The sequence below is a fragment of the Pinus tabuliformis genome, chromosome 7 (assembly GCF_031772625.1).
Source record: "Pinus tabuliformis cultivar Carrire ecotype Pingquan chromosome 7, CPIR1, whole genome shotgun sequence".
Lineage (NCBI taxonomy): Eukaryota > Viridiplantae > Streptophyta > Pinopsida > Pinales > Pinaceae > Pinus > Pinus tabuliformis.
This window is the reverse complement of record NC_142293.1, coordinates 678,816,810-678,833,442: the sequence shown is the minus strand read 5'-3', so window position 1 is coordinate 678,833,442 and position 16,633 is coordinate 678,816,810. Positions and strand designations below refer to the sequence as shown.

The following is a 16,633-nucleotide window of genomic DNA, read 5'->3' as shown; positions in this document are numbered from 1 at the left end:
GAGAATGAACTTGTGACTATGACACTCAATGGCCTTCCTAGATCATGGGATGCATTTACAACAGGTGTAAGTAGCTGAAAAGATCCTTCATTTGAACAACTATGGACCTCTTGTGCTCAAGAAGAATCAAGGCTTATGTCAAGAGATAAAAAGGAAGAAGCTTCTCAAGCATTTGCAACACATTTCAAGAACAAAGGAAAGAAGAAGTTTGACTTTAAAAACAAGAAGTCAAGAAGAAGGTCACCTCCTCCCCAAAGAAAGAAGGATATGTCGAAAATTGAATGTTACAGTTGTCATAAATTTGGACATTATAAAAGGGATTGTCTTGAGATGGCTAATAACAAAAAGGAGAAAGGGAAAACAACATGCTTCTGCAGCTGATGTTGAAGATGAACATCCAAAGAAGGCTAAAGGTGACAAAGATTTCTTTTACTTTTCTGCTCTAATAGGTTCTATTGTAGATGATGATGATATGTGGTTGGTAGATAGTGGTGCATCAAGACATATGACCAGAGATCATGGAAATCTTACTAGCATGATGGAAAAGAGGCTATCCCAAAGGGTAGAGCTTGGAGACAACCACAACTATGCAGTCAAAGGAGTTGGAAAGGCATCCATTGAGTTGGAATCTGGTAACAATGTTCATCTCAACAATGTCCTATATGTACCATGTTTGGAAAAGAACCTAGTATCTATTTCATGTTTAGAAGATAAAGGAGATATAGTAGCTTTTGTGGATGGCAAAGTTACTTGTATGGTCTAAGGGATCTAGTATAGATGATGCTAGGGTTATTGGGATTCATGAAGGAAGATTGTATAGGCTTGTGAGTCAACCAACTCAAGCCCTAGTGCATGATGAAATCAATCCAAGTGAGCTATGGCATAAAAGATATGGTCACCTTCATTATAAAGCATTACCTAAATTAAATCAAATAGTTTAAGGCATCCCTGAATTGCAGATAGATCATGAAGGTGTATGTAAAGGTTGTGCTCTTGGAAAGAACATCAAGAAACCATTTCCAAGTAGTGACAATAGATCTAAAGAAGTTTTAGATTTGATTCACTCTGATGTATGTGGTCTGATGCCTATGAGATCACTTGGAGGTTCATTATACTATGTGACATTTATTGATGGCTTATCTTGCATGATGTGGATCTATCTCATGAAGACCAAGGATAAAGTCTTGACTAAGTTTCAAGAATTCAAAGCTGAAACGGAAAACCTGACATGTAAGAAGATTAAGATTTTGAGATCTGACAATGGAGGAGAGTACACCTCGAAAGAACTTATTGCTTTCTGTAAGGAAGCTGGGATTAAGAGGGAGATGATTGTTCCCTATAATCCACAACAAAATGGTGTAGTAGAATGAAAGAACAGGTCCATTGAAGAATCTGTCAAGGTTATGATGCATGATCAGGATTTGCTGATGTTCTTATGGGGAGAAGCATCATTGGCAGATATATATTCAAAATAGAAGTCCTCATTGAATTTTGGAAGATATGACTCTTGAAGAAGCGTTCTCTAAACGAAAGCCAGAGGTTGGACATATGAGAATCTTTGGTTGCCTTATTTACATCCATGTTCCTAAGGATAAAAGGAACAAGCTTGAACCTTCAAGAAAGAAAGGCATATTTGTTGGTTACAACGAATCATCAAAGGCCTATAGAATCTACATTCCAGAGCAACGATAGAATGAGCTTAGCCAGGATGTCACTTTCGATGAAAAATTTGCACATTGGAAGTCTAACGAAGTCTCCATGGATTTTTATGATATAGTAAAGCAGGAGGCTTCAAAGGAAGAGCATACGAGTTCTACAAAATGTCCTAAAGAGTCAGAAGGGCCTTGTAAACCGGTGGAACCGGTTGTTGTCCCAGAGATCAAAAAGAGACTAGCATGGCTTAGATCTACATTGGAAAAGCAAAAGGACATGCGACTCTTGTTAAATTTTGTTAACAATGGTATGTTCTATGCTTAGCACAATTACTTCAATGTACTTTAGTAGCCCAATGATAATTTCCAATTTAGTTTCCAATAGTAATCGCTTTAACCATTAATCACATTGACAGTAAAAGTAGATAGAACATGAAACAAAATGCAGAAGACAAGCCAAGACAAGAGAATACCAGATTTGGTGGATGCCAGGGAAAAACCGCAATGTGGGCAAAACCCTTTGATCAATTCTTCTTATTATTATATCAGATGTTCAACAGAGAGTACAAAAGTCAAAGTTGATTTGCCAAATCAAAGTCAAAATAATCCTGTCAAATCTGTAGTCAACTGTAGTCAAATTCAACATTAACTAGAAAGTCAAAGATAGTCAACACAACAACAAAACTTCCCCTTTCAAAGGCAGTCAAACTCAGCCTCTTTAGTTGGTCAAATAATAGTCAAAATAGTCCATAAAATAACAGTCAAACTCAATCAACTGAAGTCAACTTCTGCAGTCAAATAGTTCTGTTGTCAACGCAGGTCAAAGTGCTCAAAATTTCTGGATTTCTGTGCCAATCTGTACGGCCTGTGATAAATGAAATTTTCCCACAAAATTTGTAGAAAAATGATGAGTCAAAGTGTCTGGTCAAAGTTGGTCAAACCCTTGCAACAATCTTGAAATTCGGCCCTATAATTTGCCCAAAAAATTCGTCCTCCTTTGCCACACGTGTGAGAGAAGATTTGCCCAATAGCTGTACGAACCAATGAGAGAAGGAGAGAGAAGAAAATGTGTGAGTGATGATGCCAAATGAGGTGAGAGGTCACTTATATTTATACAAGTTGTTGAGGGTGAAGTGACACGTCCATTGGGCTTCATGATGATGTGGCCGACCTTGACATTTTACACATGTGGGCATAAATTCAAAACACATTTTTGCTTGTCCAAATTTGATGATGTTTAGGTTGATTTTTGGTCTTTTCGAAAAGAGGAATTTGATGCAATAATCATCTCCATCAAATGAGGTGTCCAAAGTGGAATTTGGCCCTAGTTGCCAATTTCAACACTTCCTGTCAACTAGGGAGAATTCCACTTGCAAATCCATCCATCATCATCGATCATCATGCCATCCTGTCGTCATGTACCATCTCTGTATCTCATCTGGTCTCGGCTCTACTGAACGTTGATACGAATAATGAAGAAGAATTGATCGAGAGTGAGTCACAAGACCTTACCACTCTCCACTGACAAAAGTTAGTCTAGAGGTAGAACCTCAGACTTGATCCTAGATCAAGTTGTTGAACACCATGCATCTTAGACATAGGGAGTACGACAGTACACGATGCGTCCATCGATAGTGCTATGGTCCCTATACAACTTTTCCCAACTCATTGGCCAGATGAGAGGTACTTCCCATGAGTCTTGGACTACATGGGTAGGATGTATGCTAGGGCATCAACAGGAGAATATGAACCACTCATCCTGCTCATATGCAATAGGAGAAGGCGAACCACTCATCCTATGCATATGTCAATCATAGGGGAAGGTGAACCACTCACCCTACACACATGTCAACCACCATGGGGTATCACAGGTGAACCACTCACCTTGTACATAACGCACCAATAGGGGAATGTGAACCACTCATCCTATGGTCGCTCATGGCTCCAAGAAGTACCCCAAGCTCCCAGGAGCTCCCAGAGTTCAATGTCCAACTCAAGTAGGACCCTCATGGGAGGGTCTTTCCACGACTCCAAGTCTCTCTTAGAAGGCTAAGAATTTGACCTTCCCTAAGGGCTTCATGAGGATGTTTGCGACCTGCTCATCAGTCCTGATGTGTTGGAGCCTTATTGCTCCCTGTTGTACCATATCCTGGATAAAGTGGTACCTGATATCAATGTGCTTGGAGCGGTCGTGGAACACGAGATTCTATGAAAGGCGAATCCCACTCTAGTTGTCGCAGAAGATCATGGTGGTATCCAACACGTGCTCAAATAGCTCACTAAAGAGCTTCCTCAACCAAACAACCTCACAACAGGCCATACTAGCTGCAATGTATTCGACCTCGACAGTGCTTAGAGCAACCGATTTCTGCTTCCTGCTCATCTAAGAAATTGAAGCAGATCCCAATGAGAAGCAACATCCAGACATGCTTTTTCGATCCACCACACTGCCAGCCCAGTCAACATCAGTATATCCATGTAGCCTCAAATTCCCGATAGTGTATCTCAGTCCATAGTTGATTGTGCCACAGAGATATCTCAAGAGATTCTTAGCAGCAATCTAATGTATGTGATGAGGCTCGACCATAAATTGACTCAACGTATTCACAACGAAGCATATGTCTAGACGAGAGTTTACCAAGAACATCAAGGCCCCCACAAGTTGTCTATATTCAGAAGGGTTTGCCAAAGCGGGCCCAATAACACGTCCACATAACTTCTTCAAGTTGACTTCCATCGGAGTAGACACAGACTTGCAATCCACCAATCCACATCTCTTGAGCAACTTCACAATGTATTTCCCTTGGGAAAGGAAAATCTCACCTAGCTTTTGCTAGACCTCCAAGCTTAGGAAGTAGTGCATCAATCCTAGGTCCTTCATCTCGAAGTCAAAAGCCAACTCCCTTTTTCATTAATAAATGAGAGGGTTAGCACTTATAAGAAAGAGATCATCTACATAAAGGACCAAAATGAGAAGCATGTCCTTTTCAACCTTGAAGTATAGGTTAGGATCAACATCGCTCCTTGTAATTCCTAGCTTCATAAGATAACTATCAATCCTCTCATACCAGGCCCTAGGGGCTTGCTTCAACCCATGGAGGGATTTCTTCAACTTGCATATTTGTGTCCTTTGATCTTGTACTTCAAACCCTTGAGGTTGTTCCAAGTAAACTTCCTCCTTAAGCGAGCCATGCAAGAAAACAATTTTAACATTCATTTGCTGTAGGATCCATCCTTGAGTGGCACCGAGAGCAATAATAGATTGGATAGTGGTATATCGGGCAACCGGTGCAAATATCTCGTCATAGTCCACTCTTTCCTTTTGGGAGAAGCCTCGAGCAACAAACCTGGCCTTATGCTTTTGAGCACTCCCATTAGCTCCATGTTTTATTTTGTAAAGCCATTTAGAGGTGACCACGAACTTGTCCTTGTTGATTTCTAGTAGCATCGGATGTGCTCTAAGTTTGAAAATTTGTTTGGAGGCTTGGACACATGTATTCCAGAATACCTAGAAATCGTTTTCGGAAATTCCACCCGGAGACAATTTTATTAAAATAATTAATTATTTTTAATGGGTGCCTAAGTCTAAACTTAGGAAATTAAAATAATTAAAGGGTGTTAATCACACTGGTGGTGAAACTTCTAGAGGAAGACGAGGATCAAGGCAAAATGATCTAAGCCATTGATTATAATCTAATTTGGGCCGTTGGTTCTCAACGAGAAGATTATAGGAGGCTTGATGGACATTTGGAAAACACATCAAGTGAGAGATCAAAGATCGAATTTGTCAAGAGAGCAGTGCAACAATTGCCGAAGATAGATTGAAGTGATTTCTTGTAGTGAGGGGCAGGTATAGCTTTTGGAGGAAGGGTTCCTGATCCAGGAATACATTGCAGAGGAGGCAGAAAGAGATCCAAAAGAGGCAGCGCAGAGGCCACGTTGGGCAGCGTAGAGCCACGCAGAGACAACCCAGAGCCTAAGAGGAGACCCAAAATTTGTTGGAGAGTTGAGTTCTAGAGCCCGAAGCCGCAGTGTGAGACCAGGAGGACAAAAGTCGAAGTTCCAGAAGCAAATCAATCATCCAGGAGTGATGCAGGTCCCAGAAGCTGTGACGCAGAGCAACGGAGTGATTGCGCAGAGGCAGCTAGGGGCTAGCCATTCAGTGGCTGGATCAGTACTGGATCACCAGTGATAGTGTGAGGTATATCTCACTCATCTCTCTGTCAGTCAGATTCTCTGTCTTGGATAGCCAACAAGGCATCCAAAGATTGTATTCAGAAATTACTGCTTAATAATACAAACCCTCAGCTGCTGCACCGATTTTCCCACATTGGGTTTTTCCGGGGACATTGGTCCAAAAATAGCGTTGTCACTTTTGTGTTATTTCTTTCTTGCTCAGATTCTTGTTTCCACATATTAATTTAATTAGTGGAGGTTGCAATGTATTAGTTTCGATATTTACTGTAGAACACAGTAAATAATTTGTTCAGTTATTTGACAAATAGAAGAAACTTAATCAGTTGCTCTAGTAGAAATTTGGGTCTTCCAATTTTTCACATGGTATCAGAGCGCAGGTGAAGCAAGGGAGCAGACTGGAAGAGCCAGTGCTGAAGAGGAGGGAGATCGAAGTGATGCATAGGTAGTAGATCGAATCTCTAAAGGGATTGCGCAATCCAAGAAAGGAGGGCAAGATTTTCGTGGAAGATTTCTCTCTGAGTGAGTCGACAGAGAGGTAAGATTACTAGATCGAAATTTGGCAACGAGAAAGGGAGCAACAGAGCAGAAGCTTCAGCGCAGAGCAGTTTCAGGTGAAACGCAGTTTTCTGCAGTTGTTGTTGGGGTAGGAAAACGCAAGAAGAAGGAGGGAGACACTATTTGAGGGAATTTCTTCCTTAGAGAATTCCTAGCCAGGGAATTCGATTTCTCATTTGCTGAGCCACAGTAGAGAGGAGCAGATCTGCTAACTCCAGGAAGGAGTGCGTAGGCCAGCCTAGCAACAACGCAAAGGAGAAAGGAGGTAGTTCGACATTTTGTTGGCAGAGATGACAACTAATGGGCTGAGAGATCAAGATTGGTTGGATGGAGCATCCAACTATGTGATCTGGAAGGCTAGGATCTCATGCCTTCTGGATGAGCATGATCTCAAAATGTACGTTGATAGTGTGGTAGCTATACTTGGTGATGTAGATCCACTCAAAAAGTACAAGGTCGAGATGGTGAATGCCAAACGATTGATCCTCGATGGAGTGAGGGATCACGTTGTGTTAAATTGGCAACTAGGGCCAAAATTCATGTGGGTCATCTTATTCATGGCTAATAATATTTTTATTAGATTCCTCTCATCGAGAGGTGTAGGATTGATCTAAAGATCATCCGATTCCGATAAGTATTTATGGAGATATGAATTTATTTTAATTATGGAATTATTATCAAGCTGACCTACAACTCATGTAGGCTCAGAAGCCCAACAGTCACATCTATTCAAACATCAACGTTATGTATAAATACAGGAGGACTTTTCCTCATTTGCACTCACTCATCTCATCACATCTCTCTCTCTCTACTGCGCAGAAAAGGGTCTCTCTCACACATGTGGAAGGAAGCTGCTGAACCTGAAGCTGCAACTGCAGATCCAAAGTTTGACCAGCGTGGACCATCAAACCTCCTCTTCTGAACTGCGCTGTAGGTTCATCTGGACCTCCTCTGAAGGCTGCAACTTTTGGTGGTGGAATCAAGCCGATCCGACGGTCGGTTTGCGAGATATCGACTGCCCTAGTTTGAAGGAAGCTGCTGAAACTGAAGCTGCAACTGCAGATCCAAACTTTGACCAGCGTGGACCATCAAACCTCATCTTCTGAACTGCGCTGTAGGTTCATCTGAACCTCCTCTGAAGGCTGCAACTTTTGGTGGTGGAATCAAGCCGATCCGACGGTTGGTTTGTGAGATATCCACTGCCCTAGTTTTGATGATGAAGCCACTAATGCTGATGCTGCTGATCTAGGGTTTTCTACTGCTGATATAAATAAGATTTATTATACTATTTCTCTCTGCTGAATTATTGAAGATAAAAGAAGATTTGATCGAAGGGTTTCCCCACACATTGTGGGGTTTGTCCCTGGCTAGCTGCCTCATCTTGTGTCTCTTGTCTTGGCTTGTTTTCTGTTGATCGTTTAATGTTCTATCTGCACTTTACTTTATGTACATATGATTGCTAATTTGTGGAATATAATAAGAAAAAGAAGTAAATCGTTATAAGCATAGAACATACCATAACTTAACATGGTATCAGAGCAGAGGTGAAGACAAAGCCCGAGCAAGAGCAAGAGCAATGACTGAAGAGAAGATAGGCAAGGCTATCCTAGAAGAACAAGGAGTGTTGGACCATGTGAAAGGCAATATTGTTGAGCCTCCATCACATGCATCCGCTGCTGCCAGGTACAAATGGAAAATCGGAGAAGTAAAAACAAAGAAGATCATCCGGGACTCTATCAACAAGCACTTGGTGGCCTACATCTCTGACCTAAACACCTCCAAGGAAATCTACGATAGACTGGTGAGTTTATTTAAAGTTAATGATGCAAATCAAGTTTTGTTTCTTAGAAATAAGCTGAAGGAAATTCATAAGGGTAAAGATGAGAGCATGCAAGCATATTTCTTAAGAATCACCAAGATCAAGAATGATCTCCTATCTATTGGGGAGACTATTACTGATAGGGAAATGGCACTCACGACTCTTGGAGGATTACCATCCGAATGGTACGTGTTCAGGACTACTCTTCTGAACAATCATGTAATTCCTGGTTTCAAGGAATTAATGGCTAGATGCATTCTAGAAGAAACAAGGGTAGAAGAGCAAGAAATGCCCTTGCCTAAAGGTCCTCCTGCTGCCTTTTCTTCTCATGCTAAGAAAAGAAATAATTCCGAGTCTAAATCGAAAAGAAAGGCTGGACCTAAGGGTGGAAGAAAAGGACGATGTTACATTTGCAATAAAGCAGGTCACTATGCAAGGGAATGCCCTGATAGAAAGGACTCTCATCGTGACGATGATCAAAATCCCTCTCATGGTAATCGAAGGGATGGAAAATTCAATAGCAAAGGTAAAAGGAATGCTAGAAATCAAGGAAGAGGACAACCATTCAAGAAGGCTAGAAATTCCAGGATGTATTAAATGCACCTGACCTCCGAAAGAACCTGGTGTCCATCTCGGCAATGGAAGACCAAGGCTACAAGGTAACCTTCAGTGCTGGCAAGGTACGTGTATTGAAAAATAATGTTAAAGATGCCTTACTCTTGGGTTTCATGTTGATTCATTATATTAGGTCGATGGAAGTCCACTAGGTGTCATGTCTTATGATACATCTCTTCATTCTGAACTTTGGCATCGAAGGTTTGCCCACCTTCATTATAAAGCTCTACTCGATGTAAGACAAATGGTGATAGGGATGCTCAAATTTCGAGTAGAGAAAGAAGGTGTATGTCCAGGATATGCCGAAGGAAAGCTCAAAAAAGGGACCATTCCCCTCAAGCCAAAGCAAGACCTCTGATATATTACAGTTGGTTCACTTAGGCATACTTGAGGCTGGCATTAAGAGGGAGACTACTACACTACATACTCCAGAGCAGAATGGTGTGGCACCGTAGGATTGTGGAAGCTGTCTCTATGGGTAGATGATGTAACAATGCCTGATGTGGAAGAACCGATGGATCCTATTTATCCACCTGAGCCTTCGTCTTCCAGGAAGAGGCCTTCATGGCTTAGGGGGATGCTTGATGATGTTGAAAGACATGTTGCACCCTGAGGAACCTTCCGTGAAAGTAAGAGACTCAATGGGTATCAGGCATACCTGACCAGTATCAGCACAATCATACAAAATGAGCCTTCATCATTCTCAGATGCTGTCAAGCATCAAGTATGGAAGGATGCTATGACCATCGTGGAGAATGATGTCTGGGAAGTAGTTCCCAGACCCCAGGACAAGACAATTGTTACTTCAGAATGGCTTTACAATATAAAGCTGCAGCAAATGGAAGTACGGAATAGTACAAGGCTTGTTTTGTTGCTCGTGGTTTCTCCCAGAAGGAAGGTATAGACTATGATGTGATATTTGCACCTGTTGCCAGATATACGACCATCGGCTTGATCATAGCCCTTGTGGCTTCACAAGGATGGAACCTACATCAGATGGATGTCAAGACTGCGTTCTTGCACGGTTCGATCAAAGAAGAGGTCTATGTGGAGCAACCCGAAGGATTTGAGATTTATGATTGAAAATCTCATGTATGCAGGTTGAAGAAGGCTCTATATGGGCTGAAGCAAGCACCTCGAGCATGGTATGAGAGGATCGATAGCTACTTGATGAAGCTGGGATTCACTAGGAGTGAAACCGATCCTAACCTTGACTTTAAGGTTGAAGATGACAAGCCTCTCATACTGGTGTTGTATGTGGATGACCTCTTTCTAACAGGGGCATACCCTTTCATTCAAAAATATAAGAGGGAGTTGGCTTCTGAATTTGAAAGGAAGAACCAAGGACTTGAAGTGTGGTAGAAGCCAAGGGAAATTTTCCTATCTTAAGGAAAATATGTGGTGAGGATTCTGAAAAGATTTGGTATGGTGGACTGCAACCCTGTGACTACCTCGAGGATCTTAACTTTCAGAAGTTATATGGTAGAGATGTCAGACCAGATTTGGGAAATGCCTCTGAGTTTCAAAAACTCATTCGCGTTGATGTTCTTGGTGAACCTCCGTCTGAACATATGTTTTGCAGTTAGCATTGTGAGCTCATAATTGGTTGAGCCTCACTAGATTGGTGCCAAGAATCTTTTGAGATGTCTTCAGGACACAATCTCTCATGGATTGAGATACATTGCCGGAAATATGAAATTGCATGATTATTCGAATGCTGATTAGGTAGGTAGTGTGGAGGATCATTGGAGCACTTTTTAGTGCTGTTTCTCTTTGGATTCTGCTTCGATATAATGGATGAGCAGGAAGCAGAAGTCAGTTGCCATAAGCACCGCCGAGACCGGATACATATCTACGAGTATGATCTCGTATGAAGCTGCCTAGTTGGGGAAGCTCTTTAGTGAGCTGTTTGAACCAGTGTTGATAATATCGGTATCGGGAAAATATCGGCGAGGGTCCGGAAAATATCTTATCGGAAATATCGGCGAAAATATCGGCAAAATATCGGCAAATATCGGCAAGCATAAAAAATGCATAATATATTCATTTTTTTCAGATTTCTAAACATATAAAGCAATAACAACATGAACTAAACACATTGGCACATAAATATGAAGAAAACACTGATATATATGATGTCAAATAGAAATGATACATCAAACTTCAAAGGCGATACCAAATCCTGCTGATCCCTGATAGTGATAAATTGATAATTGTCCAATCAAGGACTCAAACAAAAATTAAAATAACATCACATATCCTGCTGATCCCTGATAGTGATAATTGTCCAATCAAGGACTCAAACAAAACAACATCACATATATAAAACTTTAAAAGTATTTCATCATCATGAGTTATAAACTTATATGTAGCAAAAGTTGCAAAACAAATAAAACTAGCAGCTATCTATCTGAGACCATTGGCCTCTCCCTAGCAGCTTTCTTTCTGTCTTGTTCAGCAATTGCTTCACGAGCTTTTTGTATAACCTCTGCACTAGAAACCATACAAGGCATCACATCTGCATCATATGCAGAGAGTTTAGCCAGATGGTATTTCAATCGTGTAATCCCTCCTGACATCTTGGTCCCACACAAGTTGCATGATATATATGCCTGATTTGCCCCACCAACAGCCTCCCCATACTCCCAAAATGGGTCCAAGGCTTTTGGCATATTTGACATTTGTAGTGAACTAATTCAAACCTAGGGCACAAAAAAAACAAAAAATTGGCATTAAATGAGTATAACTATACAGTGCCCAGCAAACACTCAAGAAACTATTTTAATTTTTAAAGCAACATCTTCATGTTCAGAATTTAAACAACAAAAGCAAGCATAAAAAATGCATAATATATTCATTTTTTTTCAGATTTTTAAACATATAAAGCAATAACAACATGAAATAAAGTTTAAACACATTGGCACATAAATATGAAGAAAACACTGATATATATGATGTCAAATAGAAATGATATATCAAAGGCGATACCAAATCGTGCTAATCCCTGATAATTGTCCATTCAAGGACTCAAATGTGGAGAACCAATACAAAATAACATCACATATAATAATAAAAGTATCTCATCATCATGAGTTACATGTAGCATAACAAATAAAACTAGCAGCTATCTATCTACTGCCTCTCCCCCTTTTACGGGAAAACATGATGGGCTGTTTGTCAGGCCTGCCCCTAGTAGTAGAAGGCCCTGACACTGCCTCTGCACCTAATGTCAAATAATGAGTGATAAGCATGGAGCTATGCTCTCCTATATCTATAGCAGATGGTGTTGATGCTAATGCTCCCGCAGTGTCCTCCTCCTCCAGCTCCTCCTGCTCCTCTAAGTGCTGCTGCTCCTCTGACTCCGAGTCCTCCTCTTGCTGCCCCTGCTCTAATGGATCATCTGCCACTGGCTCCTCCAACCATGAAGGTGACTCCTCCAATATGGGCTCCTGAGACTCCACCCTCCACGGAGACAATACATCAATATTGTCTAAGGAAATGGCATCTGGATCCACTGGTGATTCTATTTGCCTCACTCGAAGTCGGATGTTGTAATGCACATACACCAAATCGTTGAGGCGTGCGAACTCCAACCTGTAAGAGTGTCAAAAAAAGTAATGAGTCTTGACTCTTGACTCTTGACACTTGAAGGTCATAAATTAAAAATTAAAAATTACAATAAGTGTAATTGCTCAACTGAAGGCTTGAGTTCAAAGTTATACCTGTTGCGCTTTTTGGCGTGTATTTTCTCAAATACACTCCAATTGCGCTCACACCCTGAAGAGCTACATGTTTGACTCAAGATTCGTATAGCCAAATTTTGCAAATTTGGTACCCTTGCACCATAGCTTCGCCACCAAAGATCTACAACAAAATAATGAAATAAAAAATTCAAAAACTTAAAAGTTAAAAGTTAAAAGTTAAAACATAATTAAATTCAAATTTCTAATTTCTAATGAGTGATGACTTGTCACTTACGTGGCATGAAGAGGGCCCTTTCCTTAATGGCATCATCAAAGCCAAATAGGCCAACACAATCCTGATAACTCTGTACCTCGCGCTTGATTTTGCTACGAAGCTCAGAATCAGGTACCATCCTCTGAATACAGGTATGGAGCCCTTCCATCACCTCGCCATCAAAACGAAACTTGCATTTGTATGCAAATGCAGGGTTGAGGAAGAGTGCTGCTGCATGAATGGGTCGCTGAAGCATCCCTGTCCACCGATTATCGATCACATCCCATAACATCATCTGCCTATTAAGGCCAGCAGAACCCTTGTCTGCATAATAGGAACGAATGGCCTCCTTGGCCCTATCCATGCCCTCATACAAATAAGGCATTGCAGGCTTCTCTCCATCCACCAATCTAAGAACCTTTACTATAGGTTCGCTAACTGCACATGCTTCTTGTACTCCACGCCAAAATGTCTCAGAGTACACCATTTTTGCAATGGCTCTCCCATCAGGTCTCTTGCTGTATCTACAAGCACGCCAATCATCAGACACAAACATTTGCTTCAACTCGTACTGACATCGAAGCAAAGACTGAAGAGTAATAAAGGTTGTGGCAAAACGTGTGATGGCAGGACGCCGCAACTCCTTGTTTCTAGTGAACCTCCTCATAAGGCTAAGAACAAAAGCATGGTTATAAATAAACTTGGGGATGCTCCTAGCCATATCAACTGCCTCCTTGATGAAGGAGAGTTTCCCCATATCCTCAAGCAACAAATCAAGACAATGCGCTGCACATGGAGTCCAGAACAATGTGGGATGCCTCTCCATAAGCATTCTGCTGGCAGACACATAATTAGCTGCATTGTTTGTTACGACTTGCACCACATTCTGCACACCAATCTCCTGAATGAACCCATCTAACAACTCACATATCGTTGCTGCATCTTTGATATGTTCTGATGCATCCAACGATTTAATAAACATGGTACCTTTAGGACAATGTACCAAGAAATTTAGAAGGGTCCTACCCTTCCTATCTGTCCAACCATCAGACATCACTGTGCATCCAGTGACTTCCCATGTCTGTTTCAACTCCGCCAATCTAGAGTTGATGTCCTCTTTTTCTGCTTGAAGAATTGGCCCCCGCAACTCCTCATATGTGGCACTTTTGTACCCTGGGCCCACAACAGCAATAGCATCACACATTGGTTGCCAAAATGGATTGGTTTTTGTGATGCTGAGAGGTAAGTCGCTCCAAAAAATACACCTCCCCATGACTCTATCTGCTTCTTGCTTCTCCTTTTTTTTATAAACCGATTTTATGCCAGGTTGTGCTCCAGCTCCTGTTCGTGGAACAAAAAATGATGACCTCGCATTCACACTAGCAGTAGCGCTAGCATGTGATGGTGTGCCAGTTGTGGAGCCCCTCCCACTAGGGCCAGTAGGGCCACTACCCTGAACATCAAAATCAGGAGAAGATATCCCAAAAGATCTACCTGCACGTTCAGCTTTGTTTCTTTCCGCCTCTTCCTTCTTTCTGTCCTTTTCTTCAATTGCCTCAAGAGCTTTTCGTATAAGCTCCGGACTAGAAACTTGACAAATGCCAACATCATGTCCAGTGAGTCTAGCAAGATGGTATTTCAGTCGTGTAACCCCACCTGTCATCTTGTCCCCACACAATTTGCATGAAAGATATGCACGATTTGTCCCACCATCAGGGATCCCATACTCCCAAAATGGGTCCAAGTTTTTTGGCATATTTGTATTTTGTAGTGGGCTAACTCAAAAGGAAACCTACAGCACCAAAAAAAATTTGGAATTAGTAACTTAATAAGTTATTAAGTAATATATAACCCTTGTTTTTTTAATATATAAATTTATAAAATTCTGAAGAAAATGACAGTTAAAAGTTAAAACTTAATTTGTTTAACTGTCAGTCCTTGCTGCCCAGACTTGTCAAGGTATTGTTCAACACTGCTTAATTCAGTTATACGTTAAAATTTTAAATCACAGCAAGTGCCAAGGATAGCTTGCTGTAATTATGTTTTTACTTTTTAGTAGAGAAACTGTATATCTTGATTCTTTCTTGATTTCAGTGCATTTAAAAAACTAAAAACATTAAAAATACACAAAATAAAAATAAAAAATAAAAACATTTAAAATTAGTCTAGACTCTAAATGGCATAAAGATTCACAACTATGACACTGTGATGAAAATCGCAGGTATAAGGCCTCAGATAATATGAGGGGTAACACTGAACAGAACCCATTCAAATTTCACACCAATAAGCTGTCACCTTGTGTATGGAAAATTGAAATAGATATTAGAAACTTTAGAGTCTAAAGTTTAGACTATCTTAAGCCTATTCCTTGAGAACATATGCAACGGTTTCATAGTCACTACTCTGGCTTATTGCAACTCTACAGAAGTAAGGGTGTTACTTTCAAAAGTCTCTCTGTCACTTTCAGCAGTATTGTCATTTGTCACCGACTCACCTGTAAGAGTGTTTGTTATTGTCCAGTTAGGCTTCACTATTATATATTTGCAACAGGATAGCAGGTTGTAAGGGTATCAAGATTCAATATTTTAGTATTTTACTGTACATTTGAGGCATAATTGCGTTAGGGTTTCATATGCTGTAGCCTGGCAGTTACATCATTGTCACTATGCAGCAGTAAGGCAGTTTCAGCATTGTCATTTTGAAAATTTGAAGCAGTTGGTTTCAAGTAGAAAGTACTGCCCCATACAAACGAGTTACTACACAATTTCCCATAGTCACTAAATTATCATACGATTCATACCACCCTACATTATTTATTAAAGACAACGATTACAGTCTTCGTGGATTCCTGACGGTTATATAGTGGTAGGCTGGTAGCGGTGATTAAAACGAAGTTATGTAATATGAAGTTTGAAACTTTGAACTATATGCAACATGTTATAAAACACAGTTGTAAACCAGCGTTTGTATATAGTATATACAGTAAACGCAGCGGCACTGAAGTTGAACAGTGAAGACGATGTCGGATTCAATGTGAACGATTCATACCTTTTAAGTTTTAAGCACCGGGTAAACCCTCCTTCGCAGCACCGACCGCCACCGGTTCCGTCTCACTCTCCAGCTCGCACGAAAACAAAGTGACGGGCATCGAAAACACAATAACCATTTTATAACTCGATTAAACCTAACCTGGCGATATTTACAGTCGTAGCGCGATATTTACGAAAATATCGCCGAAATTTCGGAATTCTCGCGAGAAATTGAAAACATGAAAATATCGCGATTTTTCGTGGCCGATATTTCGTATCGCCGAAAATATCGCGATATTTGCGAATATCGCCGATATTTCGGCGATATTATCAACACTGAATTTTGAACACATACCACTGTGATTCTCTGTAACAACTAGAGGTGGGATTCGACTATTGAGGAATCCCCTATTCGTCGATTGCTCGAGTAGATAGACATCATCTGGGATATGGTAAGTCGATGAGCAAGGAGGCTCCATCGCATTAAGATGATGTACAGTTCGATACACCTTGTCAAAGCCCTGAGGAAAGATCTAATCTGTGATTTTCCCAAACGACTTGGAGTCGTCAGAAAACCCTTGTACAAGGGTCCTGCATGTTGCATACATTGAGCTCTGGGAGCTCTGAGGGCTTGCGGTTTACTGGAGCAACATACGGCCACAGGGTGACTCACCCTCCCCTGGTGGTGCGCACTGGAACAAGATGATTCGCTCTCTTATGGGACAAGATGATTCGCTCTCTTGTGGAACAGGATGATTCGCTCTCCTGTGTAGCAGGATGATTAGTTCTCCTATGAGGCCTGGATTGAT

The 16,633-nt window shown here is 41.0% G+C and overlaps 2 protein-coding genes across 4 annotated transcripts in view; one reads left to right on the top strand and one right to left on the bottom strand.

Annotated features, from left to right (window-relative positions):
- Nucleotides 1-16,633, top strand: part of MKK3 (mitogen-activated protein kinase kinase 3) — a 323,756-nt gene that overhangs the window by 130,440 nt on the left and 176,683 nt on the right. The gene's annotated exons all lie outside the window — the stretch shown is intronic.
- On the bottom strand, nucleotides 1,137-15,917 carry LOC149249295 (uncharacterized). The gene is made up of 5 exons (XM_089457548.1): nucleotides 15,844-15,917; nucleotides 12,817-14,587; nucleotides 12,561-12,702; nucleotides 12,117-12,432; nucleotides 1,137-1,223 (listed from the first exon to the last, which is right to left on the bottom strand). Exons 2-5 carry the CDS (start codon nucleotides 14,549-14,551, stop codon nucleotides 1,137-1,139), a joined length of 2,280 nt encoding a protein of 759 aa, XP_089313674.1. The 5' UTR covers nucleotides 14,552-14,587; nucleotides 15,844-15,917.